The sequence below is a fragment of the Heptranchias perlo genome, chromosome 25 (genome assembly GCF_035084215.1).
Source record: "Heptranchias perlo isolate sHepPer1 chromosome 25, sHepPer1.hap1, whole genome shotgun sequence".
Lineage (NCBI taxonomy): Eukaryota > Metazoa > Chordata > Chondrichthyes > Hexanchiformes > Hexanchidae > Heptranchias > Heptranchias perlo.
In genome coordinates, this window is record NC_090349.1 from 32,515,008 (window position 1) to 32,529,791 (window position 14,784).

At 41.4% G+C, this 14,784-nt stretch overlaps 1 protein-coding gene across 2 annotated transcripts in view; it reads right to left on the reverse strand.

Moving 5' to 3' along the window:
• ttc28 (tetratricopeptide repeat domain 28) overlaps window positions 1-11,226 on the reverse strand; it is a 626,907-nt gene extending 615,681 nt beyond the window's left edge. For both annotated transcript variants that reach the window (XM_068005926.1, XM_068005925.1), the window contains exon 1: window positions 10,983-11,226. In XM_068005926.1, coding sequence (XP_067862027.1) covers window positions 10,983-11,012 — 30 coding nt within the window. In that variant the 5' untranslated portion in view covers window positions 11,013-11,226. The remainder of the gene's footprint in view (window positions 1-10,982) is intronic.
• Window positions 11,227-14,784: the final 3,558 nt, after the last annotated feature.

Sequence of the window (14,784 nt, forward strand, 5' to 3'; positions counted from 1 at the left end):
TGATCCTTGAATACTTCAGAGACTTGCTTGGGATGCACAACCCTCCACTGAAAGCAGTAACGTGGTCCATCATGAAGAAGAAACGGGTGACACTCTCAAACAAAAGTTTTAATCCAAGCAGGAACGTACACTAGACACTTGGAAAAGGTTCTCCTCATACCCAAGTTGGGCCTAAAGAAAGCATTTTCCTCAGGATGTCAGTTAATCTGAGCCAACAGGTGCTCCCTGTCTTCCATGGAGCATGTGACAATCGCCATGGACACTGCAGCCGGGCTCCCACACCAGGAGTCCATGTCACCAGCTATTGCAGCTTCAATGGAAGCTCAAACTTCTGCCATCCAGACTCTGAGCTCCAACATATGCTACACCTTGGAGAGACTGGTGGACCACATTGTAAGGGGCTGTAAAGGCATCCCTGATCTCAAGTCTGCTATCCCGCAGATCAGTAGGTGTGATGAGGCGCAGCCTTATTGGAGGGACAGTGCCGCAATGGGAGCGGCACATGATGCCCTCTCTCAGCGTGTTGTTTATGACTAATGTTAGAGTAGTACTGTCAGCTTGGAGTGATGATTCCTGGCACAGAAACAAAGGTTCTAAATGCAGAGTCTTGAACTACCCGATACTATTTTTTATGTCCTCCATCGGTACAGCATTGGAGATTTGAGCTGATTTGTTGACATTCTACTGGTTCAACAGATTCTGCAAAACTGTCTTTTGATTACAAATGGAGTTCTGAACATAAAACGGATTCTTTAATAAAACCTTTCCTGCTAGCGTGCCTAACGATGTCAGTACATCTACTCCCTCAACACCTGATTCTAGAAGACATCTCAGACACCCAAAAAAAGCGCACCGTTAATAGAGCGATGGGTGGGAATCGAGCAGAAACAAGGCAATGTCTTTCCACAAGAGTTTTAACTGCGCATCCACCCCGTTCCTGCCGGACAGGAGGGTTAAAATTCCCCCCTAAACTCTGGGAGGCATGATGGCAGATAGAATATTTTTTAAAACACAAAATAGGAGCTCACCTCTAGCGCAAAGACAATAATTGTATTAAACTAAACAGGAGCTCCACAAAGGCGAGGCGCTATAGCTCTAGCAACAAATTCCTAAAGTGGTGCAAACGTGAAAGAATTGTAGGAATTTTCAGAGTTATGGCAGGAGAGCAGGAGAACCCTCATGAAATTTCAGGGCCGTAAAGTCTAAAATGACACAAGAACTGAGCATTCCCTGGGTTAAAGGGGCAGTACTGTCATGTGCAGGGAGAAGCAGTGACATGTTCTGGTAGACTCAGATCCTGGAATGGGCAGCAAAGCATGATCTGGAAATTCTGCTGTAACACTGCCATGTCAGACAAAACCATGACATCACATGCATCAAATGGTAATATAAATGCCTTGCCCATCATGTCTCTACACCCTCTGTGCATAAAGTGAAGATTCCCATGCGACAATTTCCTTTTATATGCTTAGGCTAATCTGAGCCACCTGATGGTATAAGCTCTCTTATGCCATCAGGTGGCACAGTTACTACACTGTCTACTACTGCACTAAAGAACTCAACGACACTCACTGCTTCAATGCAATTAAAAAACACACACATTTTAAAGTTAATCTTAATTCTTAACAGCTTTTTCTTTTTAAGAATGTGAACTGTCTTATGTCAGGAACAAGGAACCTGAGAATTGATTCATTCTTAGGCCAACCGCCCCTCACAAAATTTTTTTAAAAATCAAAAGGCAAGTTACCCAGGCTGCTCATGCTCCAGGAAGCTGGTTTAAAATGGCTCCTTCTTCCTCTATTAACATTTTTGATTTCACTCTCTCCTTTGAGCTCAAATCTCACAACTCCTCCGAGCTCAAATCTCAAACTCCTCCTTTGCTAAAACTGCTTCCAAGAAGCTCAGTTTCTCTTTCATACTGAATACCTGATTTCCCCTCAACTATGAACTCTCTATAAAGCTCAAGTCCATCCAAGACTTGAATACTGCTCCCATACCTGGGGAATTCCTCCATCACCTCTCTTGCACTCCCAGTCAGGAAACAGTAAAAAAAAAATCATCAACTGACCAACAATCCTTTGCTCCCAATCACAATCTTTCTTGTTTTTCCCTATTTTATCAATACTACAGTAGAAGTTGCTCCATTTATATAGACGTGGATATAGTGCACAACTGTTTACACTGGACAAACTTTGAATACCAAACTAAACCCAGAGAATTCAACAGTAAAATGTATGTAAATAGCGCTCCTCTCTTAGAACAATGTCCCAGAGCACTTTACAAAAGGTACTTCAAACTGGAAATGGAAAACCACGGGGAGCATGCTCAAAAAAATTACTTTTTTTTTAATTTAAAAAGGGTTTTTGAAGGAAAGGTAGCAAGGTGAAGTGGTTGTGGGAAGAAGTGCTGAAGGACAACCTCCAATAATGGAGTGGGGGGCAGGCAGTAATATAGAGTTGGGGGAATGGAAGGTGACAACCAGGTGGAAGAAACCACACTCTAAGGGTGCTGCAAAGCTGTGGAAAGATTTGAAAACAAACAGCTCAGTGCTCGGAGGGAGAGGGAACCAGCTGCCTTAATAAGACAATTAGCATTCATTACAAGCGATTGACTTGGTTTGAAGTTTTGTGAAGACAGATGCAAAGTACTCAATGAGTACCTCGGCCACGCCCTCTGCCTCCACAAGATGATCTCCTTCTTGGTCCCTTATTGGCCCCACCCTGCCTTTGACTCTTCTTTTATTATTTATAGGTTTATAAAAGACTTTAATGTTCCCTTTTATGTTACCCGTTAATCATTTCTCATACACTCTCTTCCGTTTTCCAGTTCTCCTCTTTACTTTCTGTATTCTGCTGGATTCTCTACTGATTAAAACTGTGCAACACCCATGTTTATTGTAGACTCCAGATACTGAAAAATGTACCAAATAGTGTCAAAAATCAAAATTTTCCAGGTGTGGATGCTCGCAAGATCTCCTCCCGCCAAGAAAATAAACTTTGTGCCTTCAACAATTTTATATCCCCCCTTTCAGGCTTTGATGTAACTATGTTCCTTTGAAGGAATGTTGGGCATACTGCAGCTTGTATTACAAACCAATGTCCAATTGCACTTTCAGTGCAATTACTTGTTTTTGAATTGTCAGTTTTTTTGGGGGATGAGTCAGTTTTTTTTGAAGTTATTGGTTAGCTTTTCCTATTCCACTCATTTTGTCCAAGTTATTTTATAGTTCTGGAGCCATCTCCTCAGAATCAACTGCCCTTGCCAGTTTGTTATCATCTGCAAATTTGACCAAATTGCATTGTTTCTGAAACCAAGTCATTTATTTATATTATGGATTGCAACACTGCTTTCTGGGGTATCTCACCCACCCCCACTCAGACACAACTTCTCTAACAAGTACCAGCTGCTTTCTACCCTTTAAGGGACAGACAGTTTGTAGCCATTAAAAGCCTGCAATAAGAACTAAACAATATTCATGTGCAAGATGTTGGTGTCTGAAATATCTAGCCTAATGAATTTAAATCTGGCAGCGAGCTTGTGAAAGAAGGCAGTTCAGTGGTAATAACAGTGTCAATCTTGATGTCACTGGCCTATCACCAAGCCTGAACAATAGCAGCATCATGAACCATAGCTGTGGTTTCTCATTGTGTATATCAAGGACATTAGATTCATAAATAACAATTACGTCAGAGACAGCAGGTCTGTACCTTTAATACAGAGAACTGCAGCAGTAATGCTGAAAACAAAAACTTGGTATAAGGTACTAGAATCTCCTCTGAAAAACAAACCATACCTAGCTCCAATTAACTGTCTCAGACTCAAGTGGCATTGCAGGCTTGCCAGAGAATTGCTGGGAAGTTGCCTCCTGAACATGCAAAGGACTTCAAGCATGGAAAATTCAAGAGTCTGTAATTCTCTGTATTAAAGTGTATGTAGCCTACATCCAAGATCGCATGTGGCTCAAAGAACTACGTCACAAACCCCCCAAAAAAACAGGCTTTGCCTGTCAGCTTTAAAATTTAAAACAAAATTGGATAGCCACTTAAAAAAAAAGACTGTCCAGCCAAAATAAAGAGGCAACCTTACTCAAGGAGGTCAAAAAACTGTGCTCTCAGTTAGAGAACAGCACAGAGCGAGAATCGACAGAGAGAGAGAAAGAGAAAAAGAGGGAGAGAAATGAAATATCCAGCTTGGGGGTGCAAGAGAGAAAAACCAAAGCAGGACTCCGACCTTGATGAGGATTCTCATGCCCGTCCCTGGAATTTTATAAAAGTGGGGTTTCGATGTCACTTTCCTACAGAATTTGAGATTTTTGTCAAATTAAATATGGAATAAATACAATACCAGTAAAATAGTTGGAATTCTTTTTATAGAAGCTGAACAGCATCTTTTTGCAAGGGTGATTTCAGCATTTCTTTTCCCAGCAGGTTTAATATATACTCTTCGATTAGCGCAGCACCGCAGGAAGACCTTACACTTAATTACCATAGCAACGCAGGAGCGTTCAAGGCTCCATGACTCATTTACTGTTTTCTGATAAAATCAGGATTTCTAACTATGGGGGGGTGCAGCCTCCCCCTCTGTCGCCTCTTCTCTCTCCTGCCGTCTTCTCCCCTCTCCTGCTCCTCCTGGCTCCTTTCCATCTCCCTTTCCTACCCCTTTCTCTGTAATGAACCTGTCAAAAAGTATCACATCACAATCCTTTTCACTCAAATCCAGATTATTTCAATACTTCCACACTCACTTTGATTTGCTGATCCTTTGCAAGGTTGTGGTACTTTAATTGCTTGCCATTTGGGACATAATTTGGAAGAAAAATAACATTAACATAATTAAAACGTTGTGTCCGCTGTTGCCGTTGTTAATTTTCTTCTTCGCAGCTTAAGTGTTTAAGGGTGCAGTCGCACACACCATCTTTAGCATTGCTGCAACACTAAAGATGGTATACAATCAGGGTCAACGGTTGATTAAATTGATCTGCAGACTCGACTGTCAACCCCCAGCATCTGGTCATTTCAGACTGCTGTGTAAATGTTTGAGTCCCAAAGGGATAGGAATGGTCAGGGTAGGGAGGATTTTTTTTTTTAAAAATCCCTGAAATCATTGCTCAATTGATTTTCCTTCCGAGGTAAAGTTAAAAATAATTTTAATGCCTCCCAAAGTTACCTGTTTGGTGACCATGCATTGTAATGTGACATCACTGCCAAACAAATACCCACATGCACAGATCAGATTTTGGAGGTCCTGTGTGAATGAGACCTTCAAACCTGAAATGATCCCAGGAGTAATTTGCTCCGAGTTTCAACCACAGTGGGAAGGGGGAGGGGCGAGCGGAAGAAGAGAGAAGAAAGTTGTCTGGAAATATATGTCGTTCAAGTGGTCATTTACTCCACCAATCATTAGTTATTTTGCAACTAATGACTGGAATTACCTTGTTTTTATGCATCGCTCTCTTGACTGTTAACACCCACATCTCAGAAAAATGGAGGTCATATATTTGGAACAATCTTATTCAGATCATAATCTGAATTCCAAGGTAAACATATGGATATATGGATATTTAGAATGAAACAGGGCGACCTAAATTGATTGTTGGCAATTGTGATGCTACAGTGCATTTATGAGCACATGCACCTGGCAGGATGCAGGCCTGATATAGCAGCACTGCTAAAATCAGGAGCATAAAAGTGTGGGTACAAGAAAAAAAAACACACATTGTAGTGGCAAGAAGCACAACTCCACCACTGATGACACTCGTGTACCTTCTGGTGCCTGGTACCAACTCAAGTGAAGTTCTGCTACTCTGTGACCTGCCCCTGGTTTCAAGTAGAGAAGGAAGAGCTGGGTGAGACACAAATTAACTTATAATAGGGTGAGCCTTACCTTCAGAGAAAACTGTAATCAATTTTACAACACCAAGTTATAGTCCAGCAATTTTATTTTAAATTCACAAGCTTTCGGAGGCTTCCTCCTTCGTCAGGTGAACGATGTGAAAATGAAATGATTTCATTTTCACATCGTTCACCTGACGAAGGAGGAAGCCTCCGAAAGCTTGTGAATTTAAAATAAAATTGCTGGACTATAACTTGGTGTTGTAAAATTGTTTACAATTGTCAACCCCAGTCCATCACCGGCATCTCCACATTCAGAGAAAATGGTATACATTTCCACTTTATTAAAAAAATTAAATTTAAAAGTAATATATATTCTCAAACTCTTATGATTGTCAACAAAGGAGGACAGGCATGGTCAGGCCAGGTTGGGGGCAAATAAGACTAAATAATCCCAAAAACATCTAGAATGATGTGGCAACAGAGCTGATGTACGTACAGTTGAGGCCTAAAGGGCCGGGACATTGAAAGCAAGGTGATTGGTAGAGTACAGATGAGGAAACAATGAAGGAAATTGGCCAAAGTCACATAATGATTGAGCAGAGGGAGCCCAAGAGTCAGTAGCAGGCTGAGAGGAGGAGGAAGGGAGCAGTCTGAGAAAATCATGAGAGAAGGAGTCAGGGCCAAAGCCTGCGGTTTCATTTTCCCCTTTCTTGCCCAATTCCTCCCCTCCCATCCTCTGCTGAAGATTCTAACTTCTCTCTAAGGTACGATTCCATGGGCACCCACTGGTACCTTACCCGAATGATCACTGTCCATGTGTGAACATAGGCAATGAGTATTGTCAGGCTATTTAGTCACAGCTGGGGGGGGGGGGGGGCCCATTACTACGTCCAATTTGTGACCATACATGTGTATTTCCAGTAGGGAATGGTGATCAGGAACTCTGGCTGATTTTCCCTTCACTAACGCAAGGACGCTGAGGTATATCGTTGCACCCCTATCACAACCCCAGCTGACACCAACTAATTCGGCACAGATGGGAGATTGAACCTGGTCTGTATGTCGCAGCTGCTCACTGAATAGACGCACTAACCCATCAGGGTTGCAGTAATTTAAGAGAATTGGTGGATGTTGGGTTGGGGGTGCACTTAGAGGGTTCATAGAAAGGTACATGTTTATAAAGCTCAAAACACAACCATGATTTGATCGGGAATGGCACATGGCTAACTCTAACACACAAAGGTTTGTAAATGATTGTGTATTTGCCACAGTTTGAAAAACACAAAGTCGGGTCATACAGAAGCAGCATCTGGTTTCCATCTTAGTTACAGATCATCTAGCATCACGATAACGAGCGCATAACAGCAACAAGAACAACTGGTCCTTGAGGTGCAGCAATGTTACAACTGAAGCAAACGCCAAGCAAGGGAACAACACAGAGCTGCTTGAGAAACAGGAAGCAGCCCGCAACAATACATTATAGGTACAGCCTCTACACCTACAGTGACAATTAAAAGTAATTTGTCTGAAAATTAAGTCTTAAGTTTTCAGATTGGAATTCCCTTGCTGTTCAATTGATAGTCCCACGGGCAAGCTTGCCAATCAATGACGCAGTTTGAAAGTTTCATTTTGCATGTTGTAACCTCCCTATAACCACAAAGAGCAATACTTGACATATTGTGTGCCAAGACAGAACAAAATGGTGTACAAGAAGGAAGTACACAATCACCCAAATCCCAACCCACCAATGACTTCTTCCCTTCGCCCCAGAAATGCTTAAATGAAAACTTGAGAAACTGCAATGAAGTGAAAGGCAATCACAGACCACCCACAACAGTCATAACACAGGGTAGCTTCACCTGTAAAATTAACTCCAAACGCATGGAATAAATTGAATCCTGGAATGTGTAGACAATCAAAAGACATTAGTGGTAAAGTCCTGAGATTGCATAGGTTTCATGTACAGTCGTTAAACATTCCCAATCAAAATCATGGTGTTTGCATGGTGCAGAATGGTTGCTGTGTTTGCCTACATCAAGTCATTACACTTCAAAAGCAATTCATTATGTAAAGCACTTTGATGTGATAGGATGCTATATAAATTCCAGTATTACTGTAAAATCAAAAAACAATAAGGATGAAGCTTTTTATTCTCCCTTCTCTCCCCTTCACTGTTAAAAGGTCAAAGGTTGACATTTGAACTTTGACTCAAAGATGTCAGGAAAAAGTCTGTCTTCAGCAAGTGACATCCAAGGACATCAGATTTCTGATCATCTGCTGCTGACATCGCACAGCACACACCTTCAAAAAAAATGAATATAAAAGGTTCATCAATCAAAACTAAATACTGACCATGGTCTGAAAGGTACAAGTGGTAAATGAATGCCCTTCAGGTCTCAGGAGAGCCAGAGTGTATTCTGATGCCTAAAGCAGGGGAGCAGCAATCTAACCCTAAACCTCTCAACTGCAAATGGATGTTTGTCATTTTTAAATTTTCCATCTATTAGATACAGATTGGACACAAAATCACACCACAGTCAGCTGAAAATAATTTAGCTATAACATCACAAATGAGTTTAACATCCTTCAGGGAATGCCACAATTCTGTTTACTGCAAAAATTGAAAACTCAGCTGGAACCAGGAAAAAAAGCAACTTCAATTAGGCACAAAAATATGCAGTTGTTTTATTAATAAATGGAGTGAAATACCAGCATAACCTAATGGTGAAGGTCATCTAAACCCCTTAGTTATATTGCCGTCTGTAATACAGCTCCTCTTCTCATGTATGTTAATGTTTATACAATACATACAGATGATAGATCTGCATTCAAATAAAATTCTCATCTATGCAATTCCAACATGCACAAGATTTTAACTGTCGCAAGTTTAGTGGTACCCCTTTGCACAGTGTGCTCACACTATATTGAGAGATAATTGGAGCAACTTCCATCATCAGCGCCCCACATGACAAGTTCCTGATTTCGGAAATCTGCTCTTGCCAGCTTCCTAGCAATAGAGATCAGAAAACAGGTATCAATGCCCACTAACCTCTCAGTTGAAATATTGCGAGTGGTGTTGGAAGAAGGGATGGCATTTAAGGAGACCCAATATGGCAGGTGGAACCCAAAGTGGGTGACATTTTTGTATTGTTTCCACTTGGACTGTGCAAAAAAAAACGGCAGTACAAGTTGAATCTGTATTTGCAAACTTGGGTTTTGCCTGGAGAGTGTATGTTGAGCTGTAAAACACTAGGGTAAAATACTGGTGGTTACAGGTCTGTCACTGGTGGTAGGAGTAATTTGAGGTAATGAATTAAGGGCATCACACAACATTAAGTTATTTGGTTTATGTAAGTTTTCACAAAACATTTCAGTGCTAATATGCTAAATAAATCTTCCGATAGCATTGTCAAACACATTCTGAAGTGGGTCTCTGTGTAAAGGAATTTCTACGTGCAATGAGACAATGTCCATCAGTGTAGTCGAAAGATTTGACTGACCTGTGAAAGGTCAGAAACACAGCTTTAAAACACAACTATAGCAAATGGCAGGACTACTGACCAGGTTCTGCACATGTGGAAATCAAACCATACTATGGGGGAGGTGGGGAATCTGAGAATCACATTATAGTCCAACACTTTATATAAAGAAAAGTACACAAAGTTAATAAATCCAGCCTTTAAACAGATTACATGCCTCATCTGTTTAAACACAAATTCCAAGTGATGCAAAGGTTTGTTTTATTTTTTCAAGATCCTCAACAGCTGGGTAGGAGGAGGTTTTTTTTATGTATAACACATGATAGCTAAGTTATTTCCTGTAATCTTGCAGTGATTGCATCATTTCTTTTATTGGTAGTTCCCCTCCCACCCCCCAGGTTAGTGTCCCTATTTTTCAGTCTGCCCAGCCTTGACGTTATTTACCATGGAGAGTCAGCGACCTATTCCCAGAGCTCAACCAACGATGGAAGAAGTCTTAAGATACAGCGCAGCCTGGGTTATACTCTGATCTCTCTGCTTGTTGCATGGCCTGCAATCAATGCCTCTCTGCTCAGCACAGTTCAGATCATGAACTGAGCAGGGTAAGGGTTTGAACCTACACCTTCTCACCCCATGGCCAATGCCAGCCTAATCCTTAAATGGGGATACCATCAAGTGTCAGCTACATGGAGCATCCTCACCACCACTGCCCACCACACTACCCATCACAAAGAAGTAAACATGAAGTAAAGACAAAATAAAAGTTTAAAAAAACACACAGTATGATGATTTGAGGGCAATAGTTTCCTTTTGATGATCAGATGATAGTTATAAACCTGAATTTTACATACAGTAAACAGACACCAGTACAACGGAGGCCCTTGGATTGGTTGCTCATGGACCCTTGTTTTTCCTGCTCCTTCGGTCACTGATTTGTAAAAACAAAGCAAGCTCCAAGACAGGAGATTACATGTCCAAAATAGAGTGAAAAATAAACTATAACGCCAGTTATTGGAGTGAAGGTGGATTTGAATGCGCTGCTTTGATCGTTTGTCGCTTTTTTCACTTTTGAAAGCACACATTCCTGTCTTCAAAAATAAGAAACCGTTAGAAAGTTGCCCCTCGTCTTTCCTTCCCTAAAAACTTTCTTCGCTGGAACATATGGTCAGATTCGGGGATCTCACACATAGTGAGGGGGGGGGGGGTTTAACCAGGTACATGATGGGGTAAAACTAATCACTTCATTAGTAACATTAGTTGGGGATTGGAAGAGGGCGATGGCAGGAATCTTGCACTCACTGCTCACAGGCCCGAGACTCCTTAAAACTATGTTAGGAAGGAAAAAAAGTTGGGTCCTGAAAGAAGAATTTCTGTGGTTTATTATTTAGAGATTAACTGGAGATTAAATGCGTCTTCAGATGCGGTTCATTTTAATTTAAATCTCGTGGAAAATTCACAGATGTAGAATCGAACTGAATTTCTTTTTTTAAAAAAAAACACATTAATCACAGTCCGAGAAGGGACAAAAGTTGAGATCTCTTTGCCCCACCCCTCTGTCAACATTTCTTCTAATTCAAAAGAAAATCGAGGAATGGGGAGGGGGGGGGGCAAGAGAATGACCTCTTCAAAAATAATAATTAGTTGAAGAAAGAGTTTGGGGAGTGCTCACCTTCTCCCTTCTTTTGCTGTCTGCTTCCATGGTGCTGCTGTTCTCTGCTCCGTCTCGGTCTCGGCTCACTGGCCGGTCCCAGCACAGGCGAATATCGCCATCGACTCCGACAAAAGCTTCTTATGCTGGGCTCCCGCTCCCCCGATTCTCTCTCCTCTCTCTGATCCTTTCTCCGTTTATTAAAAGTTCGCCATGTTGTTCCACATACTTTCCCTTTGGCACCAGGATCCGTCCTCCCTTCTGGAGCGCTGCGATATAACGGATATGGCTGCGGGATCCCGAGTTACAAGCGCTCAGCGCTGCCAGACCAGACCCCCAGCGAACACATCCCAATCCAATCAGCCCCGCATTAAACCCCCGTCCCCCCCAAAACAACCTCAACCCCAATCAAATACCCCCACAACCCCCACAACAACCCCCACCCCGGACATAGCCATACCCCCCCCATCAAATACCCCAATCCCCTAATCAAATATCTCACCTCCCCATCAAATACCCCAACCCCCTAATGAAATACCTCAGCCCCCATCAAATACCCCAATCCCTTAATCAAATACCTCACCCCTCCATCAAATACCCCAACCCCCTAATCAAATACCTCACCCCCCCCCCATCAAATACCCCAACCCCCTAATCAAATACCTCAGCCCCCATCAAATACCTTACACCCCCCAATCAAATACACCAGCCCCCCAATCAAATACCCCAACCGACTATCCCCATCAGCCTCCACACCCGCATTAAACCCCTCAACTAGACCCTGGATTCATATCAAACACTCCAGACCTCCCAATTAATGCACTAGATGCCCAGACTCAATAAACGCTGAAATATGCCAGATCCCTATTACTTTCTAACGGGTTTTCAGATTCTTATTTTTAGATCCCTGTTAAACCCTTTCATAAGGATATCCCAGGTGAGACCCCATCCCCATCAAATTTCTTTTAGGGTAAATTTACATAACGTGAGCACTGGTGCAAAGCAGTTATTCCTCCTCTTGACACTAAAGTTATAGTGTGAATGCAGAACCAAATGCAGTGAGAACCCTTGTATTGTTGTTTTCAAGTAAAACCACTCTGCACCATAATATTGTTGTGTTATAAAAGCACTCTAAGGTCAACTGCTTTTAAACTTCCGAATACTGTATTGCCACACTCCCCAAGATACCATACAAATGTTGATACACTCACCGAGACCCCCTGCAATGTTGACATACTCCCCAAGACCCCCTGACAGGCTCCCCCAGGCCACCTGAAAATGTTGACACACTCACCAAGACCCCCTGCAAATGTTGACACACTTCCGGAGACCCCCTGCAAATATTGGCACACTCACCGAGACTTCCTGCAAATATTGGCACACTCACCGAGACTCCCTGCAAATGTTGACACACTTCCAGAGACTCCCTACGATGTTGACACACTCCTGGGGTTCGTCCTAACTTCTTAAAACAGTATCAGCAACCCAAAGAAACACTTATTATGGTGGAAAATGTTTTCTATTAGCATGCAGCAGCATAAATAATTTGCTATTAAGTCAGTAAAAACAGAAATCTGATGACAAGTGGCCAGACATCAAATGGCCTTTTGGATCCTTGGGACATCTGCAGAAATCCCCATGGGTTCCGGGTCCCCAGTTTGAAAATCCATGCCTTCGAATGTTCAAACCTCCACTGTGTTATCAGATCCCATCAATTCCTGTCCCAAACTCCCCATCAGATTTCCTATCTGATCCCCAAACTTCTCTATCAGACCCCACACTTTAATATCAACCACTAATTAAGTTTATTTTTCGCTCCCATTCCATCCTGCGAGTTACAGTGCAATTTGTACATATGGTCCCCTTCATAGAATGTTCACCCCTTTACTACAGGTAATTTTCATGGTCCTGAATTTTATTGTAAAATGTAACTTTAAATTTGTATTAAAGTCAGTAGTATATAATATTCTCCATTAAGTGGTTATGTGTACTTCATGTTACAACCACTTCATTTAGCTACAGTGTGCAAAATGGCAGCAAACTTTTGCTACACAAATAGTGCTTTTTAGATGGTAACTTTAAAACAATTTTGATATATTAATGGTATATAATAACCCACAATTTTGCACCCGTTACAGTTGCTAAACATAACTTGATGCACCTTCCGCACTGCCATATCATGTTTGCTGCTCTCAGTCTGGTGTACATATGGCTAGTGTGTAAAACACAAGATAGTTTTTGAAACTCCAGGAATGTCATAGCCAAGAGATCCAGGAGAGTTATTAATTAATAAATGCAGACATGTTCTGGAACTGCCAGTGACAGAAAGGAATAACAGGAAATTTGAAGGAATAGGGAGAGTCACAAATCCAGCAAATCATTTTAAAGGGTGAGGAGATTCATGCCTTGTTTGAAGAGAGGGTTCCAAACAACTACAAAGACAAAGCACATCATATAGACAATGAGCATGTTGGTGTGGAAATAGTTCCAGGTTGCTGGGCTCAAAAACTGCTGGAACCACAAGGGCAAGAAAGGGCTCTTAAAATCGTTACGCAAGTAGGGAACAATCAATTCAAATTTTCCAATAACTAGTTGGACTATTTCAAGAAATATCAAGCCTTTCTTGCATTTACCATAAGTAGCATATCAGAGAAAGGTGTGACTGAACGTAGAGAGAAATTGCAAGTGGTTAAGATCCTTGTGATTTTTTTAACATAGATGAAATGGTGTGTTTTTTGTATGCTCCCAGATAAAAACTTAACTTTTAAAAGGGAAACATGGCAAAGATGGGGGGAGGGGGGGAAGAAATGCTTAACAATAGCACTCCTGTGTAATGTCACAGAGGGAAGGTATAGGCTATCATCAATGAAAATCCAAAAATCCTCACTGCTTCAAAATATCTGACACAAGAATCATCTGGTGGCCTACTACACACACAGGAAAGAATGGATGACTGTAAAAATCTATACCCAGGAATTCAAGGACTATGATGGCAAAATAATTGGACAGAAACAAGTTCTCCCATGATAATGTTGGTTGCCACCCTGTGACACTTAAACTTCAGAATATCAGAATCAAATTCACCCCAGCGAACACTATTTCAAAATATCCACTGGACTTACACCTCATAAAGTGTGTGAAGTTGTTTTCCAGTAAATTCCTGTTGCAGTCAATGATTCCAAGGTGGGCACCAATGAGTGTTGCAATTGTGCTGAAGTCATAGTTTTTGATGCAATCAACTGTATAAAGCAACCGTGGGGTCAAATAAAACCAGAGACCACCATCAAGTGCTTTAAGTGAATCAGAATTCCCAGTTAATGTAGAGAACAACACTACTCCAAGATAGCAAATAACAATCATGAGTTGTAGAAATTGGTAAATTAAGCTGTCAGAACACTTCAATGAATGAGACCTTTTCAATCGATTTGTATGTATAGCTTGATTCCGATGCACTAACTACAGATGATTGGAAAAATGACCTTGCGGATAACCCTTGCATGAATAAACAGTCAATGTTCGAGCTGATAGTTAATTAATGCAAAAGTATCATCAATGAATGTACATAAGTTTCTGAGGCAGACTGTGATCTCATACGATTGAATCACTGAAAGAATTTGTGATGGAACAGGATGAAACTAAAATGCTGTCAATTGTTACGGAACTCAACTCAGTTCACCAGCAAAAATACAGCTAGCAGCCTTGAAGAGTTTACATTGGACACTTTATTTGAAAACACTCAATATAATTGATCGTTTAGTGTTTTCAGTGTTTTTTGGTTCAGTAGTGTTAAATTAATAGTTATATGCTTCAATGAGGGAGCAAT